We start from the raw sequence: 27186 nt of genomic DNA, 5'->3' as shown, positions 1-27186 counted from the left end.
TAACAGCAACTGTAAAAGACAGTCATATCCACAATTTGTTTCCCCCCCATTAAATTTTTAAACAGATAGCCCTCGAGTGCTTTGCCCTAATTTAAATAAACTAAACCCATTTAATTTCCATTTAGCATGTTTTCCTTCATGAAAATAGATGAATGAAGGCTGACTTTGAACTGTAGTCTGAAAGGAGCTGAAGAAAGTAAGAGCTGTACAATGATGATGACATGTGTTATGATTGTAAATGAGGGAGAATCAAATGACCCTTAAGTGCTGTAATAAATGTTTTGTATTCTAAGTCAACTCAACTCTGCAGGCGAAGACCAGAAATCTTCCCGAATGCTGGCAGTAACTCATCAGTGTTGATAAATTCATTAACAAGTACTTCATTTCTGCAGTGGTCAACTTTTACTTTTTGCAAAATAAATGTTAAAAGTATGTTAATGTTCAGTCAACAGAGCCTAACACTTTCACAGCAACTGGTTCTAATTATTATTATTTGGATCATTTGTAAGTTTGTTTTTATTTAACATGAATAAGCTTATCCATATTCACAGGCCAGAGAGAAAAAACATTTATTTTCAGTCATTCATGCAAAATTTAATACTTCTATATTAAGAAATACATGAAGGGAAAACATGTTATTCAGATGCTATTTATATTTGGGAATTTAAAATTATCTTTTTTTCATTTGTAAAAATAATGTTATCTCATGGAAGTAGGAAACCAAGCTGATTTATTGTTTTATGGAATAAGGAAAGGGCAAACTTAGTTATTCTTATTCAATCCGGTTTGATTAATTTGTTTCTAAAACACCAACTTTAAATCCATTTTTATCCTTATTCTTTTTTACATCATAACCATGGTAATAATTGCTGTGGAAGGCCAAGTCCTCTAATTTGCTAAAATCTCGCAATCCATTGGTACTGTGGTGGCAACATGTTATGATTGTAAATGAGGTTAGGGTCATTATGACCTTAAGTGCTTATTTTAAAGTAACAGTCTATAGTAATGACATAGTAGCAGTCAGAGGTGTGCCAACCACTTTGGGTAAATATATTTCTTTAGAAATTTCAAATTTGATTTGACTGTTAATTCAAAATAGTTTTTTCTTTATAGTGCCAAAGTGTCATTTGGAAGTATCGTTAGGATGTGGAGTTGCTGGCTATTTAGAAGCAGAGCAGATAATTATGGAAATTTTAAGATAGCACTATGTTTTGAGACAGGTAGTTTTTTCTCTCTGGAAACAACTTAAAGATACTGAAACTCTAACTAGAAAGTTGGAACAAGATTATAAATGAAAAATGACTTGATTCTTAAGATCGGCTTCTATCAATAGCTGTCCTTTGCAGGAAGAACTTGATTTTGTTGCTAATAATGGAAGTTTTATATCAGTGCAAATTGTATATACAGAGTACATAATAAGAAAGGTCTTTATTCCAGAAAGCGAATGATTTGTGTTTCACTGACTTCGTAACGAAAGAGGACTCACCAGAGCTGGTGTAGAAACTATTAGAGGTGGTGTTTACAGCAATGAATCTGTGTTCTAGTTAGTGTTGAATCAAGGTTTAGTTAATATCTGATTTTAAACATTTACCCCTGGAGTTTATTCCCTCTAAATTTAGGAAATAATATTATTATGGTAATGCATTTATGACAGTCAGTGATTTTAAACACATATTGATAGAGAATCAAAACTTAACTATCACAGATTAATTCTATTTCAGTACATTAAAGAGTGCATGAACTCTCAAATATATGCTATAGCAGAATAAAGAACATAAATGTGTAGATATATAAGCAGACATAAGTGATGAAAACTGAATTAAACCCATTAAGAAATTTAGAATTATAGAATAAAAGACTAAATTAAAAAAAGGGGGGGGGTTAAAATATTAGCTTTGAGTAGGGCATTTCATTATTAACTTGACTTGTTATAGACAAAGAGTTAAAGAGAAAGCATCATATTCTGTGCTGAATGAAGTGTTTATCTTATTAAAATTTTTTAAAACATATTTAAGCACAAAACCTAATTGATTATGAAAAATTATTTTGTAGCAGGTACTATTATAAAGGTCTTAAAAAATTTTAGGGGGGGGTGAGGAGAGGAATCTGTTTTTCAAAATTTACTCTGAAACTGAAATACATTCCACATGTGAAGGAGGAGAAAGTATATGGCTTATGATCGAGGAGTTAAGAAGGAAGAAACATCACTTTGATAGATCAGTTATTCTTTCATCAGACAGAAAATTGTGTTTTTCAGCCGTGTTTGAGATTACATTTTACTGTTTAATAGCCAGTAAACTTTTTATGTAAAAGTGTATTTAATACTTTATTACATGGTACACTTTTTATGTAAAAGTGTATTTAATACTTTATTACATGGTACATATCTATAGTAAGTTATTTTAGAACATGCTCTTCAAAGCCTATTTTCTGCTCTGTGTTTGCCTTCAATCATGGTAATGGCCACAGCAGAAGATAGTCCAGTCCTTTAATTTGCTAAAATTCCCTACTCTCCTTTGTGCAATGAAGATGATACATATTAGAATAGTAAGTGAGGAGAAGGTTGCTATGACCTTGAAATGAACTTGTTTTACTGAGTGAAAATACAGGAATGAAAGCTGACTTTGAACTATAAAGAAAGAACTATAGTCTGAATGAAGCTGTTGAAATTAATTGTGGTATGGTGATAATGATATGCGTTATAATACTTAAGATCATAAATATAAAGTAATGGATATTTCCATCAATCTGAATATTTTTTTAACATGCAAATATTGAAATTTATTACTTTAACTCATGTTCAGGTGCCATTTCTTTCTTCCTAAATTGTTAAAGGTAACAATTAAGCTTTTGTTCATATTCAGTTCAATAAAAACAAAGTTCATTAGATTTACTTATTTGTTTGTATTATTATTTTTAATTTTACAAATAATAAGCAAATTATTAGAAACAAAATCATAGATTCTAACATCATAGATAACACAAAAGTTTGATTTTAATTAAAGTGATGACTGCATTTGATGTACTGATACAATTTTTTAAAAAAAATTTTGACATAAATTGCTTACATCATTTCATTAAAAAATAGTCACTTTTTTTCTTGTTTTCTGGAGTAAATTACTGACTTGACTCAATCTGACTTCCTGTATGTATAAAGAGAAAAAAGTCAATAATGTTGGTTTGATAACAGTTTTTATTTTAGGGTATTTCTCTTGGATGACTTTTAAATTCCAAAACTTAGCTTATCCATGTGTTTTGAACAAAGTTTGTGCTTGAGTATCCTCCTTCAATGCAATTATCTTTGAGCCAAATGTTAAAATCCTTTAGCAAGTGGCTTATATATAATAATAATATATCTTGTAATGCAAGGGAATTCTTGATTGTGTTGAAAGAAACAAATCAATTTTAGAATGAAAACGAAGATAAAAGTTCTAGCTTCAGTGAGATTGATAGATCTTCTTTGCAGCTTATTTTTTATAATATTGAATATTGAATGTATATTAGCCAAGTAGAATATATACATTTTTTAACTTTATTAATTATGTTACCATAGGGATGTCAATTTCAAAGAAAAATTCTATCATGATACTAAAATTGTCTATAAAACTCTGCAAACAGTTACCTTTGGAGAGCCAGTGTACTTATGTTAAAAAGAAAATTTTAATTTTGATCATTGCATTAAGTGTTTTTCCCCTTTATATTTATTTTATACGATTTCTTCCTTTTGATGGGATCTTAACTATGCCAATGAATTGCTGGTACATATTTAGCTGTTGACCCCAATCAATCCCTTGATCATCAGAAATCTTAAAAATTTGGACACTCAGGGGGCAATACGGATCCCTTTGGGAACCCTGGTATTGATGAAGACATTAAATGAAGAGGAAATCAGCACTGAAGGATACATTAGACAGTAAGAGGCCATCAGGTATAACTAAAGACATTGATTTTTGGCAGATGACTGAATTGCTTGAACAAGTGGCCTGTGAGCTTTCTCTGCAAGTGCAGTACTAAAGCTGGTGGATGATTTAAATTTTTTAAGAGCATGCAAAGTAGGTACTTTGGCAATTGATAATTGATCTGAAGAAAAAAATTATTATTTGTCCTGACAAATAAAAACGTTCTGAAGTTAATAAAAATTTCTTTTTCCTCACTTCAAATTTGTGTCAGAAGATGAAATATGGATGTACTTCTGTGATTCGGATGCAAACAGCATTATCTTTTTTTGCAAGCCTTGCAGTATTCAAGAGCTAGCAATCTTTTTGAGATGCCAAAAAAAATTGTTCTCCTTAAATCTTTGGAATATGACAATATTCCTAGCTACATTCAAGCGCTACATTCAAACATTCCAAAAATTTTGGAATGCCATTGGGAAGAAGAAACTAAATGAGAACATGAATGCAATCCATATTTGTTCTGATAATTCAAGGACTTTTATCTCACAATCAGCAAACTAGAGTAGACAGTGATCTGTCATTCATCTTGCAAACCAGGTCTTGTGCCTTCAGATTCTATTACTTTGGTCCAATAAAGGACAACCTACGGAGACAATAATTTGCTGTTATAAACTAAGTGGCTGTAAAGAAGCAGATAAAGCAGTGCATGCTTGAATTTTTCAAAGGCCGATTTACGAGCTGAATTCAAATGACAACATAATTATGTTATTTGTAATGACGATTATGTTGTAATATTTTGGTGTAGAGGAAGAACCACTTGAACTGTATGTGAAATTTGGATGATCTTTGTTGGTTAATAAAAAAATTGGGCAGACTTTTGCATTATTTGTGGCATGAACTTTGTAAGAACTTTTTGAATGAATAGAAGAAATTTATGAAAATCCTTATCTGCTTAGGGAAGAAATTATGGGCATTTTGTGTTCATTATTTGGATCAGTGATGTAATGTTATTTATTTTGTGAATTATGTTGTATATATACACTATGTCCATAAAATTTTCTACCCAGCCATTATTTTCATAATCATTGGTCGCGGACGTATATTTCCAGTTACAAAAATGGCTTAAATGCTTCAAAGATTTGTATTTTGGCATTTTAAAATTTATTGAAATACATTTTGTAAAAATCAGGAATTCAAACTTTTTATATGTTCCTATGGTCTCTTACATTAAAAAATTTTTGCTTACATTAAGAAAAAATGTACTCGTTATAAAAATAAAATACAAAAAGTTTGACTCCCATATGACAAAACTGACAGAGATGTTTCATATCAAACATCATATTCAGGCGCTGTACACCAGTTGAAGAGTGAAATATTTACATTTGTTGTACTTAATTAAGAACAAAATTTAAGATTAGAAAAGGATTTCTGACGAAGCATTGATGAATATATTTTTCTTCAAAATGGACATCTTATTTACAGAATCTTATAGAATGCATGTTCTAGAAAACACTGGCAAGCTTCAGTGTTAACGTGTAACCAACTTGTAATATTGCGCTGCTGGCCACCGTAAATGTTCCTGACGGAAGAAGTATGCAAATAACATGAGATTTACAACATGCCTTAGTGGAGGTGAGATTGGCAAATGATTAGAATTTCAGCGTAGACGCACATCACGTGCGCCTGCGGCGGCACTTCAAAGTGCTAAGGCTTGGAGTTTCAACGATTTCAAGATTGGTAATTGTATTTTTCTAGGGGTTTAAAAAAAAAAAAGATCAATTATGCCTCGTTGTAAACAGCGATCATCTTTTGATCAATTATCTGAGTTTGACAGAGGAAGGATAGTGGCTTACCAAGAGTGTGGATTATCTTTCAGGGAAATTGGTAGTGGTGTTGGACGAAACCAAACAACTGTAATGCGGATATGTGACCGTTGGATGCAGGAGGGTACGATAGACCGATGTGTTCGATTGCATCCACCTCAGTGCACCATTTTACGTGATGACAGGAACATTGTGCACATGGCAGTGACAGATCGCTCTGTCACATCACGAACCATAGCACAGCACATTCAGTCTGTAATGCATCATCCAGTGTCTGTGCATACCATTCGACGCCATTTACAGCAGAGTGGTCTGTCCGCAAGACGTCTATTGCTTCGTCTACCCTTGACGCAGAACCACAGACGTCTCCGCTGCCAATGGTGCTATGAAAGAAGAATGTGGATGGCAGATTGGAATGAAATTGTCTTTACTGATAAGTCACACTTCTGTCTACCACGATGGTCGTATTCGAGTCTGGAGACACTGTGGAGTGAGGATGCTGAACAGCTGCATTATGCACTACCACACTGGTCCTGCACCGGGTATTATGGTATGGGGCGGTATTGGATATCACTCTTGCACTCCTCTAATACGCATTGCCAGTACTTTAAAGAGCCAGCACTACATCTCTGAGGTATTGGAGCCAGTTGTCTTCATTACCTTCAGGGCTTGTCCACAGCCATATTTCAACAGGACAGTGTGCGACCACACGTGGCACGCATTGTCCGAGGGTTATTCGTCAATCGCCAGATTGAATTGCTTCCCTGGACGTCAATCACCAGATTGAATTGCTTCCCTGGCTGGTTTAAGTTAAGCTGCCTAAAATGTAGGGTGTATTTCAGGCAGCTTAACTTGAATAACTTGGTTGTGTTGTTAGGGGTAGACACAGTTCTGTCTATAGATATCTTGTTTCAAATGTGCTTTTATAAAGTGATTATGGTTTCTTGTTTGAGCTGATTCTAATGATATTTTGTTGACATTTTCATAATTCTATTTTTATTAAATTTAGTATTTAAAGACCCTCCCCTGTTTTGAGATTTTAATTTCAGTAGACTTTATGGCATCCTTTATTTGCATGACATGCTCATCAAACTGGAAATATCTCTTAAACTTTACTTATGCTTTCTTAGCCATAAAAGATAACTGTTTTGTAAAGAAGGAAAAGTAATATATTTTTTATTTCATTTTGATTAGCTTTGTAAATCATATGTTTAAATTTTATTTCTACCAACATTATTTAAAAAACAGTTTAGTTTAGCAAGTAAGAATTTTCAGAGCTTTCCACTGTGCATCAAAATTAGCAGATTCTGTTATCACTTTTCAATTTTAACTGTTTATTTCATATATAATTGCTTCTGTAGTTTGGTTTTTCTGTAATTGATGAATTAGAAATCTTTAGAGCCTTCCACTGGGTATCAAAAATTCGCAGATTCTATCATCAGTCACCTCTTTTGACTGTTTGTTCACCATATAGTTATTTTATTTTCATAAAATGGTCTTCCGTACCTGCCAATTAATTCTCCCAGTTTTAACAGGAGACTTCTGGTTTCACATCTGTCTGCAGGTCACTGAATATCTCTGTTTTTATTTTTTAGTTAGAAAATGTTTACCTGCAATAAATAAAATTAGTTAAATTAATGAAACTTAAATTATGCAATTTCCGTCTCCTCCACCCCTACTAATTTTCAGCATAATTTTTTTTATTAAATTTTATTTGGTCTGAATTATCTGAATCTACTGTAAACATTTTCGGAACTGCTTATGAAGATTCAGCTTAGTTCCCTATGTTAGTCATCATATGGATTAGAGTGATGCTGTCACTGAATCATGATGTTGTAGGTGAGTGAAGCATAGCAAAACCAACAGCAGATTTGCTGTAGATGACTTAAGGAAATGGCAAAATGATAAAATGCCACATTGATGAAGGTAGTGTGCACAACTGTCAATGTGTCTTATCATCTGTCTATTGTACTGACCATCTGATCTATTGCTGGTTACTATGGGAGTTAAGACTGTACTTCTGATATTTATTCCACTTATTTCTGACCAGTCAGCAGGTAATTGCAGTGTGGTGAGCCAGATTAATAAGAGTTGGTGCCTACTGGGTTTAATATTTTTAATGATTGAGTGCCACATAGGTGTTGGGAGATAGGCTGTTTTAGTGCATTTATCTCTTTTTTTTTTTTTTTTTTTTTTTGCATAATTTTTAGATGACTTCCATACAAGGCATTATAGTCAGGCCACATTGTTTAGTCATATCTTTTGCTAATCATACATAGCATCTTCATGGATAAGCATTTAGTATATATTAGTATATTTGGAGCTACAAAAGTATCCATAATATCCTGGAACATGTTGTAGTAGTTCAGGATGATGTTATTTTTCAGCCTAGCCACAAACAATATACCTTTTCAGTGGTTGTTTCTGTTCTGCTGACACATTCTCTTAGCCATTTAAACCACCAAGTATCTTTCGTACACAACACATTTGTGCCCTCAGATTGTGAGGAGACTAGCCATTTCTTTTCTTTCAGACTAGATGTAGCCCTATAACTAATTGATTTACTAATTTTGTGAAGTCCCCTTTTTTTTTGAAATTTTATTTTAGAATTGCAGTTTTTTTCTTTCCTGTATGTACTATGCATACTAAATGTGATCTCATTTACATCATTCATTCCAAGTGCTTTGATTTTATCTTTCTTTCTTCCTTTAAGTGAAAAGATTGTGTATTTAACATATTGATCCATTGTTACTTTCACATGTTTAAATGCCCTTTTCTTTAATTTGTTTTTAGAACATTTCTTGCAGCGCTTCTACTGCTAATCTGGGATTGCATGATTCAGCTGGTGAATCCTTAGCTGAGTGTCAAGAACAAGATTTAGAACTTATTGATGCAGACTTGGAAGACTTGGTACCTCTTGTATATTGTATTTGATAGCTTTTAGTTATTTTTAAAATAAAGTAACAGTACTGCTAAAAAGGTTTTCAAATTCAGATGCTTAGCCAGTTATTAGCCAAATCTGTAAGGAATAAACTGTGTATAGATATTTTTTAATTTATCATTTTTGTTGTTATTATTTTTTAAAATTTGATAGAGAATTAGAATTACAAATATTATATCTGGTTGTAATTTAAAAATATATAGTTTTTCAATTAACTTATATTTGCTAATTGAAATTTCATTTGAATGTATTTGATTTAAATTCACCTTTGAATTTCAGCAGTTTTTAAAGCTTTCTGTATATGAAGTGTATTCCTAATATGTGATATTTATTGCAATATTTTGTAAAGTATTTTATATCTTTAATCCGAAAATTTATTTTGTAGCCATTAAAATATAAAGAATAAAACAATTTATGAACAAAGGTAAAAAAAAAAAAAGTAATGAAATAATTTCTGGCTTGGATATAGGCATGTCTCATAGTATTCGTGAAGAGTGTCTCATGTTACTGTGTTTCCTAAAATTTTTAGCATTGTGATATGTTTGTATATAATTACAATTATCATGATCCACGTACATGTATTGCTCTGAAGAAAAAGGTAGAGAGTTAGGTTCTGAAAGAATATTATGTAAAATGAAATTATAATTTCTAGGAAAATTATTTAATACTTGGAAATATATATTCTTACGAATTTGGTATTTAGATAGATAATTTTATTAGAATTGTAATTAAAATTGTTGTATGCAGTGCATTTTAAGAGAAAGCTCTGCTGGAAAAGTACAAATACAGGGGCATGTGCATTAAACTTTGAATAAATGTTCATTTTTATTGAAATTGAATAAATGTTTTTGACCGCTATGTTAGGGTTAACTGTAATTATTGCTTTCCAGAAATCTCGACAAGCAGAAATTGTTAGAAATACCTGGCGACCAGTTGAAATCTATAAAGTCCAGAATGAGAACGTTTGAGTCAGTTGCTTAGTTACCGTTGTTGTGAATTGTAGTTCTGCATGAAATGAGATAATCTACATATTGACTAGCTTTCTCTTTATACATATACATTATAGTGCATTGTATTTTAACGTTTTTAGTAATTTGAAGTATAACTTCTGATTATATTATGTGATATTGTGAATACGAATATCTCTAAGGGAAATTTTCAGTTTTGATATATTTCTTTTAATAAGAATAAATTTTATTAACCTATTCTTGAATTTGTGCATTCAATCTATTATGAACCCATACACACCCATCCACTTCTTATAAGAAGTGGGTTTGAATGCCAGTGACAAGAGCGATGGAGGAACAGTTAAGGAACATGGTGGCAGCCTTTGTTCTGTTCAAAGAAGGGGTAAAAGATGGCGAAGAATCCGTTAAAAAAGAGATGAAATTGGTTCAAAAAAGGTGAAAGTATCTGTTAATCAAGTATCTATTAAAGACAAAATGAAAGCTGTTCAAGAAAAAATTGAAGCAGGTGAAGAGGAATTGAAAAGAGAAACCATTTGCTTAATAGAAAACAAATTCGATGCTATGGAAGGCAGAATTGACGCAATTGAAAATAAAGCTGGATTGAAGAAAGAGTTTCTTCTGTAAAAGAACAAATAGAAGGGAGAGTTTATGTCATGGAACAACAAATTGCCGACAGTTCTGTGGTCGCCAAAGAAGTCGATACTTTTAAAGAAATTTGTAGTGATGGCAGGGAGCAATAGTAATGGTTTTAGATTATTTACCCATGCCTACTTGTCCCTCTCTGAAGCTATCTATGTATGATGGGATGACTTCCTAGAAAGTGTATAAGAGAGAATTTTCTATAGGGGCAGACGCAAATAGATGGGATTCCCAAATTAAGGCTGTTATCTCGCCGCTTCTCTGAGAGCTGGTATTGCGGATATTTTTCAAACACTACCAGAGACTAGACCAGAAACCAGAGACTAGACTTTGAAGTTGCACTTCAAAGATTAAAAAGATTACAGCTGGCTTCAATAAAAATCCCATCTATATAAGCCCATGGAAACACTTCAGGAACTTGCCACGGATGTTGAAAGTTGTTTCATCTCGTCTTTTCGGAATGCCTGACAGAAACAAGAGAAATCCTGTCCTTGCAGTGCTTCATTGATGGCATCTAGGGTCCTGAACTGCAGAAAGCTCTGCAAATAGTGGAAGTGAAGGACTTAAAAAGCACTCTAGTGTATGCCATGAAATTAGAGGTAGCTCAGCAAGTAACTCATGGAGACCAACACCCAATTAGAGCACACGTCCAAGAACCTGTGGATCGAATGGCTGACCACCTAGATGATTTAACCAGATAAGTCAATAATTTGAGATGGAATAAGAGTTACAAGAAACCAACCATAAAGTGTTGGAACAGCTGTGCTGAAGGCCACATATGACAAAACTGCAGAACACCCGAGGAAACGGAAGTTAAGACCGCACTTATAAAGAAGGAGGGGAAACTAATTAGTGGCCATCTCGCGGGGCAGAGTTTCCCAGATAATGAGAAACCCCAGTTAAAAGCACTTCGGATTTCTGCAGTGAGTGGCTTCAGTAATGGATTTTTCATCATGAGACATATCAGTGGAGTTCCTTGCAATATGACCATTACTACAGGAGGCAATGTTACCATCATTCAAAAAAATTTGGCTCAATAATTTAAAAGTAAAATTATCTAATTTAAAAGTAAATTTATCTGTACGCCACCCTGCATTACCCTCCATACGGTGTTCAGTGATAAAATCAGCATTGACGGAAAATTAAACGTTAACATCACATTTAGAAGTGCCCCCTAACACCACATGACATATATGGCACATATTACAGAACCTTGCATACTCAGATTGGACTTTCTAAGGAGATACAATTTTGCCCTGGACTTTAAAAATAACTGATTGCATTCTGCATCTGAGAAATAGCCCTATTCAGAATTAATGATGGAGTTAAATGTGTCCACAAAATAATAGCTCCAAACGATATCATAGTACAGTAGAAGTCCAAAAATCTGCAAAGCTTGGGACCAGAGGTTGTGCGGATTTTAGGATTTTGCGAATTTCAGGACAGAAAAGATAAAGCATAATATTCAGACTTAAAAGTGCAAAATTAATAAGGTGTATTAAATACATTTAATTAAATTATTATATACATTATTGCAATATTATATGCATTAAATTATCGCATTTATTATATGCAAATATATAAAAAGTTTATTATATGCATTTATTATATGCAAATATATAAATTGATTATATCATTCATTGTATTATATGTACACAGCATCGTGCCGATTTTGCCTCATGCAAAAATTTCCGATTTTGGATTCTGGTATTAGAATTACTGTTGCTGTAAAATTCCAACAGCTTTTCTTTATTTTTGCATATATCATACAGAGTCGTATCGCAATTCCATACGATTCTGCTATAAAATGCACTTATCTCCATCTTTTGTAGAATTTGCACATTTTGCCTTACCGTCAATGCAACGTGTTTACGTTTTTCAACATTGCAAGCAGTAAAATCATGAGTGCGTTTCTTATCTGTCGTTGTATTAAAAAGGGTTGAAATTTAAAATATTCTTAATTGATCCACAAAATATCTGGATAAAAAAAGGCAGCACTAAAAAATCTCGTGAAATAGCAAAAAACAGAAAATACAACAACGTGAACTTGAACGAAGAGTTGAGTGAATCGTCTGCTTTTTTCATCGATGAAGGTTAGAGGAGAAAAAACTTTTATTTATTTTATATTTTTTTAAAAATTTTTTTATGTCAATAATTTGATATTTCCATTATGATTATCATTATTATTCGGTAATTATGACATCATTATTCGGTAAGTATTTTTTCTTCGATATTTCGTACTCAATGTTGCGGTTTCCGGAACCTATAAACTGAATGTTTATATTTTGAGAGGCAACGCGGATTTCAGATTGGTGGATTTTCGATATTTGACTGTACCAGCAAGAACCAAATTTTTAATTACTGGATCCGGAAATAGAAATTTTCGCTACAGCATCTTAGAATATACCAAGAATTGTAACAGCCAGAAAGATGTAAAGTAGAAAGAAAAGTAATCTCAGCATTCGTTGACCTATTGAGAACCGTTATCCTGGTGAGAGATGCCAATGTAACTGACGAGCCAAGAGTTATTAAGAAAGGTGAAGTGGTTGCAGTGTGTACTCCAGTGACGAGTGTTAAACGAAGCAATAACATCCCAGAATCCATGTCTTCAAAGAGCATTATATCGAAGTTATTGCAGAATGCACAATTAAACGAAGAAGAGAGGAATGCTGCCAAACGTGTCATTCAGGAATTTCAAGATGTTTTCTCCTGCTCATCTTCTGATATGGGTTGAACCAATTTGACACAGCATGGAATTGATACTGGGGTTCATCCGTCAATTAAGCAACATCCAAGACATTTACCAATTGTTAACAGAAAAAGGTAGGAAAACTTCTAAAGGGCATACAAGATAGCGACATCGTCGAGCCTTCAACAAGTCCATGGGCATCTCCCATCATCATGGTAAAAAAGAAAGATGGTTCAACTAGATTTTGCGTTGATTACTGCCGGTTGAATGAGGTTACGAAGAAAGACAGCTATCCTCTTAATAGAATTGATGACATTCTGGACACACTCTCTGGAAGCAAGGGGTTTTTGACACTTGATTTAAAGAGTGGATATTAGCAGATCGAGATACATCCTGATCATGAAAAGACTGCTTTTACTACCAAACAAGGACTTTCAAGGTGATGTCGTTTGGATGTAATGCGGTGGCAACATTCGAATGATTTATGGAGACTTTGTTGAGAGGTCCTTCCTAGAAAGCCTGTCTGATGTACCTTGGATGACATCCTTCTTGGGAAGAGTTTTGAAGAACATCTAAAAAATCATTTAGAAAGGTACTTCAGAAACTGAAAAAAGCCAATCTAAACTTCAATCAGTCTCACCAAATGTAAATTATTCAGGCAGGAAATAACTTACTTCAGACATGTCATCTTTGCTGAAGGTGTGTGTATAGGTCCTGAAAAATTGGCAGCAATTAAAGACTGGGGACACCCTGAAAATGTCCATCACCTGAGAAGTTTCATAGGGACTTGCACCTACTATAGGAGATTTTTAAAGGATTTTTCTTCCTTTGCAAGACCCCATCACAAGCTGACAGAGAGCAAGCAATAGTTTATGTTGACAAAATAATGAGAGGATGCATTTAAGAACCTCAAGGAAGCTTTAACATCTGCCCCAATTCTGACATATCCTCAGCTCAACAGACCATTTATTTTCGACAAAATGCGAGTGGTGAGAGTGTTGGTACTGTTTTGTCCCAACAAATAAACATTCAAGAACGTGTCGTTGCCTACTGAAGCAAGTGCCTGTGTAAACCGGAGAGGAATTACTGTGTCACCAGGAAAAAGGTGTTGCCATTGTTAAAGCCATAGAACATTTCCATCATTATCTCTATGGCAGAAAATTCCTGCTCTGCATGGATCGTGCATCATTAACCTAGCTTTTAAATTTTGAGAATCCTAAAGGCCAAATAGCCAGGTGGATACAGAGACTCCAGGAATGACATCGCTATCCATCATCGGAAGGTATCATTACATGGAAATGCCAATGCTATGTTAAGAAGATCTTGTCCAGAAAGCTGCTGATATTGTTCTAAAGTTGAAGTGAAATACAAGCCCTTGAATCTTGTCATACAGAAGTTACAACTTCAACATCAGCTGATTGAGATCCATGGAGTGACAAAGAAGTCAGGAAAGACCAGTTGGAAGACGGCGACATAAAACACATAATTGATTTAATCTATCCTCAAACAGGAAACCTAGCTGGCAGGATATATTGATCTATTAGTTGTATGACAAACTATACTGGGCTCTCTGGGACATACTCCATACTTGAAACAGCGTCTTGTACTGGAAATTTGAATTGCATGATGAAAGCTTTCTGATGGCAGCTGATACTTCTAAGATCCTGGATTCCGGATATCCTTAAAAGAACTATGTAGCAGCCCTACAGGAGGCCACTTCAGAATAATGAAGAATTTGCAGAGAGTTCAAGAGCACTTCTACTAAAGTAATGCAAAGGATGGCATCCAAAAGTGGTGAATATCTTGCGATTCCTGTGCTGGTCGGAAATTACCGAAGAAATGCAGTTGAGGCAAACTGAAAAGCTACGATGTAGGAGTGCCTTTTGAACATATCCCCTTTGAGATCCTGGGACCTCTGTCACAAACTGCTGATGGCAACAAATACATCCTCGTTGTCATTGATTACTTCAGCAAGTAGTCTGAAGCATATCCTATTCCTGATCGAGAGGCTGTCACAATAGCAGATTTAATGCTACAGTACTGGATTTCGAGGTTTGTAGTGCTTCTTTAGTTATATTCTGATTAAGGAAGAAATTTTACCTCGGCTGTAATTAAAGAACCCTGTCAGCTACTCAGCATTCACAAAACCCAAGCGACACCTTTACGTCCCCAGTCAGACAGCATGATAGAGAGGTTTAATCGAACCATCCTTCATAACATCCATCTAATCTCTCGTTGGTGGTTTCCAGGAACCAACAGGACTAGGAGAAGAAGTTTCCTCTATTTTTATTGGCTTATCGCAGTGCTGCCCACAAGACTACTTTCTATTCCCCATCCTTGATACTCTTCGGTCGTGACCATCGTCTGCCTTGTGATCTTTTGTTTGGACTCCCTCTGGATGCACCTTCATCACCTGAGGAGTACATTCAAGATCTGCAGGTACGGTTTGAAGTGATGCACAATTTTGCACTAGAGCATGTCAACTTGGCGATGGAAAAGATGAAGACCCAATACAAAACTACAGGACATTGATTAAACAAAGGAGACGAGGTATGGTTGTGGAATCCAATTCGACAGAAAGGACTTTGTCCTAAACTACAGTTACTTTGAGATGCTTCTTAGGCCCATATCACATGGCGTTTGTTTCACAGGAACAACTGTTTCGGACAACTTTTCTGCCTGGTTTACTATTGAAAGACAGACGCGCGACTTTTCCCTTCCCTTCCAAAAAAATGGCAGGTTGTTCGTTTTCAACCAATCAGCTATCGGCTTGTTTGTAATGGGGAACCAGTTTCCCCTGCGTTAACCCCAGAGCGATCTGTGTTGATTGGCTGTTGTGACAAAGCAGAAAAATTGTTCCAAACAGTTGTTCTTCCGAAACAAACCAACGTGTGATATACAGCCTTACACAGTCCTAACAGGCTGAATGCCGTCGTAGTTCGGATCCATAAGTCATTTAATTCTAAGTCGTTCATTACGACAGGCTAGCTTCTAACTATGGTCATAGTATATAGTGTATATAATGTAAATAGTATAAGGCCATGGTCCTTTTTTAAATTTGTAAATTTTGTGCACTAATTTGTTGATTTAGTATTTGATTTGTTTTTAGTTTTTTATTGCAATTATTGTGTATGTTGTTTGTTACAATTTATGTATGTCATTGTAAGGTTTATTATTGCATTGATGCTTTAGTTGTAAGTATGGCTTCCTGTCCAGGGATTGTACTGCTTGGGTTGTGCAATCCTTGGGAAGGGGGCAATGTTATGAATTTGGTATTTAGATAGATAATTTTATTAGAATTGTAATTAAAATTGTTGTATTTCCCTGTGCAATGCAGCGCAAGACAAATTAATAGAAAGCTATACCTAAAAAGTAAAAGTACAGGAACATTTGCATTTAACTTTGTATAAATGGGTATCTCATTAATTTGTATTAAAATTGAATAATTGTAATTGAACACTATGTTAGCTGTAACAGTAATTACATCCTCTTATTGCTTTAAATCTCGAGATGCAGAAGTTGCTAGAAATATCTCGCGACCGTGTGAAATCTATTAAAGGCCGGAGAAAGAGTGTTTTACTCATTTGCTTAGTTACTGTTGTTGCGAGTTGTAGTTCCGCTTGAATTGAGATAAATTGGAGGTAGCTTTCTGTTTAGATGTGCATTGCATTGTATTTTAATATTTTTAGTAGTGTGAAGTATAACCACTGATTATACTGCATGATATTGTGAATACTTGTATGAATATCTCTGAGGAAGATTCCAGAATTTTGATGTATTTCTTCTGATAAAAATAAATTTTATTAACACGTTGACTGCCCAACATGAGATAACTCGTATTAGGACTCTTCTTCAGGGCGCTCAATATGCGTTATCTCGTAGTTTTTTTACTTGCCACTTTTGTGCCGCTACGAGCGTCTTACTCGCTTAGGGCTTGTTTTAGCTGTACCGAGGCGATAAGTCAAAGCACGAATCAACTCATAGTGGACTTTTGCCGACTTTGACTTTGTTTCTAACAAAAGCCGACTACAAGAGAATTCGTAGGACCCTTTTTTCTTTAAAAAAAAACTTGTTAGTGATTGTTACGAATCATAATTAGTATTTTTAATAATATGATTAACTCAATTTGGCTTCTCAGAACGGAATCCGAAAAGTGCTGTGGCACCTATTATCAGACATATGCATTCAAGTGTATTATGAACCCATATGCACACAACAGTATAATAACCAAACAAAATGAAAACAAGCCTTTAAAACTTTTTGTGATATGCCAGAAATTATCTCCGACTGGTGAGTTGTAAGTAGATACTCAGGAGCTGCTGATTGAGTAGCCCTTTTTTAGCAATTGTAGTTTGTTTTACAAGAACCTGCATTTTGATAGTATCATTTATTCAAGACAGGCCCGACCAATTTTGCATAGGCACACGTTGATCTCAACTCTGTTACAAAATGAAAGATCGCAGACAAGTTAAGATCAAATCTAAAGTTAGTAATTACAGCTAAATCTCCATTAATGAACTCTGTTTTCTAGTGCACATTGTCTCTTGATGTATAATTTGTAAAATCTACAGGTTATTAAAGAAGGAGATCAGTGTACTTCCATTTAGCAGACATTCTCTGATAAGAAGAAAGATCATGGCCCATATTTGCTAACATTAAGTTTAACTGGTAACTAGTAACTAACTCCTATAGATGAGTAATGCATACTGTAGATTTTGAATGTGAATTAATGCGTAGTTAAATACAAATATCCATCTAAATTTCTCTACAATATAGTGAGCTAAAATTTTACCCAATTTGGATCATCTTTTAATTAGTATCTTTATTAATATGTATTATTTAACATAGCTTATGTGGGTGTTTTCTTGCTTAACTCTCATCACACAGTGAGCGTTTTTTTGCAGTTAGCTTGCAGAATGACTTATCCATTAAATCCATTGTCCATTAAAGGATTAAAAATATAAACACACTGTCTCAAAAATTAAAAATTTAATAATGTTTTAAAGTGTGAAATCTTTCAAAGCACTTTCCCTTGTGTAAGGGTTCACTGCAGAATTTGTGCACATACTGCATATTTCTTCGTCATATATATATATATATATATATATGACGGGGCACACAACATTGTCGTAATGTAATTTTTTTTTTTTTTTTTTATAATTCTCACAATTGGTTCTAATGTATGTTTCCTCATGTTCACAGAAAGTGTTCCTGGCAAATCATACTTTGTTGCTTTTTTTCTAATGCCAAATGTTGATGGTATGTAGTGGTGATGAATGCCTGCAGCAGATAGGTACATTTACCCTGCTGGCAAAAGGAAACCGGCACATCACAGGTCAGTTGGTGATGAAGGAGTTTTCTCTGCTACAGAATAGCGATCTCCTGAAAAACTGTAGCTAGACATTTTGGAGAAGAAAGATAGGCCCATGGATCTGTTATGTGTGCTCTTTAGTTCAGACAGCACCATAGGATGTCATGACAATCATTACAATCATTGCAATCAGACTGAACAAGACTTTGTTTGCATAATATTTTCAGTGAGTTTCTTTAGTCTATCATTGGTTTGTAGATGCCAACTGATCTCACATGAGAAGTGGTACCGCTATCATTCAGAAAATATCCAGGAAAGGGACTGATATCCGACATGTAGTATCATGGTATACGGCAGCATCATGATCAATGACTACATGCCCATGTATGTTCTGGGACTAAGACTGGCTAGCAATACATTGTAAAAGTGATAAATTTGATGTTTTACTGTAGCATATATACTGTATACTGTACATTATCCAGAACATTTTCTGTATTTATTCCTGAGCAGCCTAAAACTCTCCCAAGACTGGTAGATTGTCTATTGATTGATGACCATTCTTCAAAATCAGAACCATCCAAATTTGGGCTTGGATCAGAACTGCTTGAAATTCTGGTCAGAAAAAAGTCGAAGTACTAAAACATCTTGTAATTTTGTCGTCACTTGAATCATCATCAAATAGCTCGTTCTCATAGGAATAATTCAATAAATTATTTACACACAGTTCATCATCACATTCTCTTGCATTGTTATCCAATTTTTAGAATTTATTGTAAAAAATGTCATTAAAAATCACTTTGTTACCCATAACACACAATAATAATAATTTATAGAAAACGAGTTTTGTCATATCCTATGCTAAACAATCTGTACAAAATCAGTTTAGTCATTTCCCACTCTTTAATAATAATATACACAAAACAAATTAGTCATTTCCTGCTTATGATGTGTTAAAAATATGTTGCATGTGGGAAAAGGCATTCATGTATATTGTGTATAGTTGTATCAGAATTTAATTGACTTTGTGTTTGTAATTTTTTTTTCGCTTTTGATATTGCTAGTTACTAAAATAAATTCTCAAGATACTTCCAAAATATTGAAATATGTATATTTTTTCCATTTATTATAGCCTCTTCCATCTTTGTCAAAGACTAATAGCCTTAGCTTTGTTGAACTTATGACTCAAGATGAAGCTGAAAAGCTGCTGAGCAACAGGTATGATAAAATGTTTCATGTGCAGGGGTGTTTGTGCTCCGGGGATTTTAAACTTCGATACCCGGAAATTCCGGGGATCGTCGTTCAAAAGGAAGTAGGAATAATAATGAATTATTTATTGATCTGGGTAATTTTGTTTGCTTTGAAAGCAGAAAACGCAAGGTCAGTGTGTGTGGTGAAAACTTTTCCTTTCCTTCTCCAAAGGCAGTGATTATGCGTGAAAAGGGGGAAAAAACTTCTTTTTTGTTCTTTCCTTATTGTGAGTTATGACTCATTCCCCCGGTTCTCGGACATTCTCTTCTGGATTCTTTTCGGCAAGTAGGCGCGGCAGAAAAAAAGGGGAGAGACTTCGTTCAACCAGATGTACGATCACGTGACTCTGGGTTCAAAGGTCTTATCTCTCCTGGCATGGCGCCAATAAGTAGAGAAGTGGGATTTTTCGCCGTACTAGCTATTTGTCATTGATCACTTCTCAACTTTTTTTCTCCGCTGTGTAAAATTTTCATTTTATTTATTGATGCACGTGTAAATTTTTCGTTTCGTTTATTGAAATATTTTTTTATTTATGTATGCAAGAGAATTTCACTATGAAATTTCTCGATATAAATAGTGATATTATACAATTAGAAGAAGGTGTCCGGAATGCATTTAGGTGGAATTGGATTGAACGGAGAGATGCTAATGGGGATACCATCGGCACATGGTGCAAGAAAATAAATGTTGCTGGACAAGCATATTGTGTTTTTTGTAACTCACTACTGAAGTATGGTGGGGAAGGATTCAAGGCTTTCACAAATCATTCTAAAACTGTGACGCACATAAAATATTCAAAGTGCATTACACATTCAATGACTTTAAGTAATTATGCTAATTCGAAAAATGCTGATGACTTACTGGAGACTGATGCTCCGCCATTGGATATAGTGACAAGAAAAGCACGCCAAGAGGTATTAATAACTTCGTTTATCGCCGAGAATTCTCTTTCTTTCAATGTAGCCTGCCTTAGCTGCTTCCATGGCCCATTAGTGGAAAGTGCATTCAACTTAATGGATACACTTGTCACTGACTATAGAACCTCTCTTAAGATTGATTCCCTAGATGCAGTGCAGACTATTAAATATGATTTAATGGCTTCTAAAGAAACCTCATGTGAAAAATATGGCTCAAAAAGTCCAATGACTGATCCAATTCACAAAGATCTCTTACTGATGAACAGAAGTTGGAAAACATATCAAGAGGACTTAAAAACATTTTTTTTCAGATGAGTCACCTATAAAAGTCTCTGAAAAACCTTCTACATTAGCAGAAAAGCAAACTGTTTCTACCTCTGCATGTGCAGTTCTCGAGGAAATTTCTTCAACTGTAAATGAGGAAAATAAAAGTCAACCTTCCTGCAATTATGAAGTTCACCACAAAAGAAAGACAAGCCCACAAACATCAGAAAATAAGAAAAAAAGCAGCAGAAATTCGATAATTTTTTTTTAAAGAATTAATTCAGGTAATTTAAAATATTTACATAAAATGTAGTAGTTTATATGTTTGAAAATTTATGGTTATTAATTTTGCAAAAAAAGTAATTCATTGAACTTTTATAATTAGGTCATTCAATACTTCATAATTGTAATTTTTCATTTCCCTCCCCCCCTTCTCGAAACTCCAAAATGTTGGTAGTAAGTCCGTAAAAGTTTCAGGGGATTTTTTGGGGTCCCACAAACACCCCTGCATGTGCTTTTTTATGCAGCAGAAAGACCAAAACCTGGACATCCATTATCCAGAATGATCTAGTTTCTAGTCCTCTGGATCGCCAGAACTTTTTTTTTTCAGGAATTTGTTTTCCCTTACGATTCTGGGAATAGCATATATAATAAATACTACAGAAAAAGCAGGTGCACTTTGAAAGCAATTTTTCTCCAAACTAACTGGAATTCTTCCGTGTCACTATCAAACTTCCAGATTGCCATTGACAACACATTTATTAACTGGCCATGACTACATCTTTCATCTTTTGTGTGGTTGTAGGGAGTTAGCATTGTTCTGTATGACCTGAACAGTAATGAAAGCTCCAAGACATATTTGTTTGAAGAACTATGCTGCTGATTCTGTTTTTTTTTTTTTTTTTTTTTTTTTTTTTTGTTGGCAAAACAGCAGGAAAGGGAGAAAAAATTAGATTCTGAGGAACTGAAGTTCAGTTTTAACATAACAAATTGCATTTTTTTCTTAACTTATTAATCATACAGTTAACTTATCAAAATTAAAATTTGAATTTTTAATTAGTTTGAGAAGAGTTCTGGAGCTGCAGCAAAATCTATAAACTGAAAGGATGTTTATGTCCATCAAGCTGAAAGTAGAATTGCCTCAAAAAAATGGATATGAATGTCACAGTCTGTTGAGTATTTGAGTAAGTTGAGTATTTGAGTAAGTTGAATTGTTTTGAGTAAGGGCATCAGTATAACTAGTTCTGCAGCTTTGAAACTTCTTGCTGTTCTGTAGAAGGCAGGTCTCAAATTCAAATCATTTTATCAAAATGCTAGACAAAAATAGAGAAGAGAAGTTAATGTATAATTTTCTTACAAGACAGCCTGTTTTACTGAAGATCAGGGTTATATAAAATGTAAACAAACTTTTGTTAGGGCCTGTAATAAGAGGAAGCCAATGCATTTTGCATTTTTAAGCTAAGTAATTCTCCCTCACTTCCATGAGTTAGGGTTTCATTCATCCATTGCTGTTACTTTTCTTATTAACCATGTTTCTCGTGTACATTGATAGAATTGTTATATAATATTAGTTTAGAATAATTTGTTTTTCAAGAATCTAGCTTAAGTTTTTACAAAAGCTAAATTTTCACTCTTTGTATTTTCAAATATCAAACCATTGCTACACCTACTTTTATATCTAAACTCCACATACCAACTGTATTGTTTGTTACATGTTTTGAATATTTAGCAAAATTTGATGTTTGATGGGGCATATTATATAACTTACATAAAAAAATTAGCACTTATAGGCACTTATAGCACTTACACTTACCTCTTATAGGCTTAAAAATGACAGCAAGTGCCAGCTATTCTCTTGTATAGGCTTTGTAAGGGCTGTTGTTCTTGTGAATGTGTTGTGATGTCACGTTTGTATGTTATTGACTATAAATTGTCCTGTTAAGCAGTATTGTAAGAAACAGTGAACAGCCAAATACATAAGTACTTTTTTTTACTTAATGGAAATTGTGAAGAAATGATTATCAGTGAAAATGATATAACAGGATTTCTGTATAGTGATGATAATACTTCAGTTGTCATTCAACTAACAGATGGGGATCTGTTAGTTTAAATCCAGGAAATATCATTATCGATAGGGAAGAAAGTGACAAAGAGGTTGTTGAGACTAAAATGATTTTGATTGACAGTTTAGTGAGAATTCATGACATGATAATTTTAGGACTTGAATGATGAAACTTTTGACTGGGCAAGGTATTATGTCTTCTGAAGAGAGTTTCAGGACTTGAATGATGGAACTGAGCAAGAAATTATGTCTACTGAAGAGAAAGTATTAGCACAAAAAAGAAAAATCTTAAACAACTTATATTGAAAGTAATATTTCTTAAAACAAACACATGATTTTTTTCCTTGTAAATTTTGATTCTGTAGCCATAACTCATGCTTCATTACTTCATAAACAATTATATCTTATTTTTAATTTTATAATTTCTGCATATCATCTTAGTAGATTTGAATTGATGAATCTAAAATCTAGATTGCTGAAGTCTCAACAACCTTGTACTATACACTTAAATGTCACAATGTACAGTTTTAGTAAAATGTTAAAATGTTTTAGTAAATGTTAGTTATCTTCCTTTTGCAAGGAATTTTATTCTAGGTAATATTACTGTAAAATTATATATTAATATCTGTGCAGTATTAGAATTTATAAATATTCTAATTCTGTATAATTATATATAAAATATTCTTAATTATAGCTATATTTGTTTAAAATGCTGGATGAGATCAGTGAGAAAATAAAATGATAATAGTGCTAATTGTGGTATATATTAAACTACTTTAGATAATCATGTAAATCTTTACTACTACTGATATGTGTTTACTTTTTTGGTGAATAAGTTTTCTTGCTTCAGTTTTTTTTTTTTTTTTTCTTTTAAACCACTCTTCTTATAATCTAACACTTTACAGTAATCTTTAAAAAAAACATGATTTATCATTAATTTTAGCTAAAAGTTAAGTCGTTAAACTACCTAAATTAGTTTGTTTTTAAACGTATGCTGTTTACACTTTAGTGAGCGCCCTGTTTTATTGAGTGATGAAGAAGCCAGAGAAGTTGTATTGCTGCTATCAAGATCAGAAGAAAAACAGAAAGATAGTCCAGATGATATGCATAATGAAAATATTAATAACGAAATACTAGATACAACATATGCTTGTGATGCTTTAAATGCTACTGTTGTTCATGATGGTACAGAGTATCACCTCTTGGAAGATGGCCATTATTATTTTGAATATCCTGGATTATCACCACCAGAATCTGAAGAAGTGGAAATTAAGCCAGATGAAATTAGTTCACCTAATGCACAACCTCGTAAAAAAACCAAAATTTCATTCAGCACGGATCCTATAAAGGTAAGCCTTTTTTTTGGCAGTTGGCAGTATTTGATCTTTCATATTAATATTTGCTTTTTTATGCTCATTTGTAGTTAAACATCTAATTTTAGTTTCAGGATCTTTTTGTGTGTCTCTGACACTTTTTACTACAATTTTCTAGACCTAAGGCAAAATTACTTCATAAAATGATTTGAAGATTTTTAATATGTACTAAGTTATAGTCATTTTGTAGCAATATTTTGATGGTGAATCATCTTTTGAAAATGTATTTTTATTAGTCCTATTTTCCTCATCCTTTCTCTCTCTCTTTTATTATTGTTATTTAAAATTATTGAATTTTCAATCACAGAAGTCACTGGGCAATTTAGGTTATTAGAAATTTTGCCTAGGTCATTTGGAGAAAAGTACCTGTAGCCGTGAGATCTTAATTTTTGTTGTTTTTTTTTTAAACATTTAGAAAATGACAATTTATCTTCTAAAAATTCTCACTGCATCCATATAACATTCATGTTTGTTTATATTTATGTATGTTCTAGATTCAGTTTAACGAAATGTATAATTTGATATTACAGGTCTATAGTACTCATTCTACTGAAGACTATGATAGGCGCAATGAAGATGTAGATCCTATATCTGCATCAGCTGAATATGAACTGGAGAAACGTATTGAAAAAATGGATGTCTTTCCTGTCAATCTTATTAAAGGTAGTGAAGTATTTAATGAAGTAGTGAGTTTGCAGTTTACATGTTTTTTTTTTATTTGAATATTTTTCATTGCTAATGAATTCTGTCCATTGTACTGTTATAGGTCCTGAAGGATTAGGATTAAGTATTATAGGAATGGGTGTTGGTGCAGATGCTGGTGTGGAGAAGTTGGGTATTTTTGTGAAAACCGTAATTCCTAATGGTGCAGCTGATAAAGATGGAAGGTCAAGTTCATTTACATTTATCTGTTCTTAATACTTGTATAATATTAATAGTTTAAATCTTTGTTGCATTAATTCAACATTGATTAATATGAATACAAAATTTCAGAATTTAAAAGTTTCAATGATAATTGAGGATTTTTATTTACACCAACAATTCATCTATTATTGACCTGGAATGTGCATATCAGATGAATGTAATATTTTGATTCACCTAGTCAACATATTAAATAGGAAAAAATCTTAAAATTTATTTTATTCTTATGTTAGAATTTATGTAACATCACATTTCAGCGAGACAAAACTTTAGTGTATCATAAATGATGTAAATGACCTACAAATGAATATGTTATATATAAATCATTGTACTTAAATATATAATCAGTTGTATATTTGTAATAGAATATCAGATTGTCATATAGTGAATGGTTATCTTTACATAAATTGATAGGTTCAAGTATAATAGAAACATGTCATAGTAAAATGAAGAGGTACCTGTGTCTAATTGCCTTTGCAACTAATAAGAGTTTTTTTCAAATTCTGGACCAAACAAAGATGTTTTTTTTCCCTCTATGGATATTTAATTGATTTATAAAACATTGGTTTTAAACTGTCATATATTTTTATTGTATTTGGTTCTTTTTGTTTTGGATCCATCTTTTAAGCAATAAGATAATTTCTGCTATGATATTGTTGTGTTCTGCATGGGTTTGTGGATTTTGAGTGATTGACGACAATGCTTGATGAAGTATCAAAACACAATTTATTTGCCAGTATTATTTAGGACAGTTCCGAAAACATGTTTATAGTCGTCAAAAAACTACAACAAGCATGCTGAAAAACAATCAGAAACACAGCCTTCAGACTATCGGTCTATAACAGTGATGGTAGCTTCACGTCAAAGCACTAGAGTACAGCTCCTGACACAGTTTGGTCATTCTCGAAACTCAACGTACTCTCAAGACTCTCCGCACTACAGCTCGTGATGCACTCGATGATACACTCGTTAGTCTCAACGATGCACACTATTGATGCACCAAGTCATGATACACTGATGAGGCATCTTGACACTAGACTGACGATCAACTCAATAGACTACTACTCCCTATAAAAGCAGAATTTATATTACGTTTTGGCTTGCCTTCGAGAACATTCTGGGGTAAACTGGTGAGAATTCGTTCCAGAATGTTCCTCATCCGTCTATGGCATATCGCCTGTTTTGTCGCCAAATAGGCAATTTCACTCCAAATCTAGCATCCCTGCCTCTCCTTTCCATTTTATGGCAACCCTAAACCCACTATTTGAAGAAGCTATCTTGCCATGGCTGGCCATTTTGTAACATTATGAATTCCTAATTTATATGTAATTGAGTTTAAAATTGCATTTTAACCCCTGTTAACCACTCATTTTTATTAATTGGTTTGCTTTCTTTAACAATAATTAATGCGAGTCTAGAATTTCATGATTTATATGCATATTTCACATACTAATAGCTGTGTTTGGTACACTTATATAGGATTCGAGTAAATGACCAGATTATTGAAGTTGATGGGAAGTCTCTTGTTGGTGTCACTCAGGCATATGCTGCAACAGTTTTAAGGAATACTTCAGGTCCTGTAAGGTAAGTTACAAAAATAATTGCATTATAAATGCAATTTTAAAAAGGTCTTTGTTTTAATTTTACTAGATAATGAAGGTTAAGACGTCAAATCATAAAAAAATAGAGAAAAATATATATTGTTCATTTTATCAGAATTGAAAAATATTGCACTATATTCCATGGATGCATTTTTAGAAGTAAATTTAAGCATTTTACTTTGTGTATGAATATTATATATAAAATTTTTATATGGTAAGCCTGTATAGTCAGGTGTGTGACATATTTAAATAATAAGATATAGATTTATTTATCCAACATTAAGTGAAACTAAGCCCAAATTTGGTCTTCCATTTTCAAAGTAAAATAATTTTAACAGTTATTTCCTTTTCAGTCTTTTGTAACATCAACAATAGGGGGATTTTGTTTTTATTTATTATTTTTTTTTGCATTAAAGCCGAGTAAGTGAGTTTTATGAAAGAAAGTGAAAGATATTTTTCTGAGTTTTTCCAGGGCAGATTATTTTCTTTTTCTTTTTAGTTTTGCTAGGAACATTGTTCCTAGCAGTGTTTTA

At 33.3% G+C, this 27186-nt stretch overlaps 1 protein-coding gene across 3 annotated transcripts in view; it reads left to right on the top strand.

Moving 5' to 3' along the window:
• LOC118187104 (uncharacterized) overlaps window positions 1-27186 on the top strand; it is a 149362-nt gene that overhangs the window by 27058 nt on the left and 95118 nt on the right. For all 3 annotated transcript variants that reach the window (XM_035357299.2, XM_035357296.2, XM_035357298.2), the window contains exons 5-10: window positions 8513-8629; window positions 19397-19482; window positions 23768-24107; window positions 24662-24794; window positions 24898-25018; window positions 26532-26636. In XM_035357299.2, the coding sequence (XP_035213190.2) occupies window positions 8513-8629; window positions 19397-19482; window positions 23768-24107; window positions 24662-24794; window positions 24898-25018; window positions 26532-26636 (902 nt within the window). The remainder of the gene's footprint in view (window positions 1-8512; window positions 8630-19396; window positions 19483-23767; window positions 24108-24661; window positions 24795-24897; window positions 25019-26531; window positions 26637-27186) is intronic.

The sequence above is a fragment of the Stegodyphus dumicola genome, chromosome 3 (assembly GCF_044657685.1).
Source record: "Stegodyphus dumicola isolate Sdum_Otavi_A_Nest chromosome 3, ASM4465768v1".
NCBI lineage: Eukaryota > Metazoa > Arthropoda > Arachnida > Araneae > Eresidae > Stegodyphus > Stegodyphus dumicola.
This window is presented reverse-complemented; position numbering and strand designations above follow the sequence as displayed.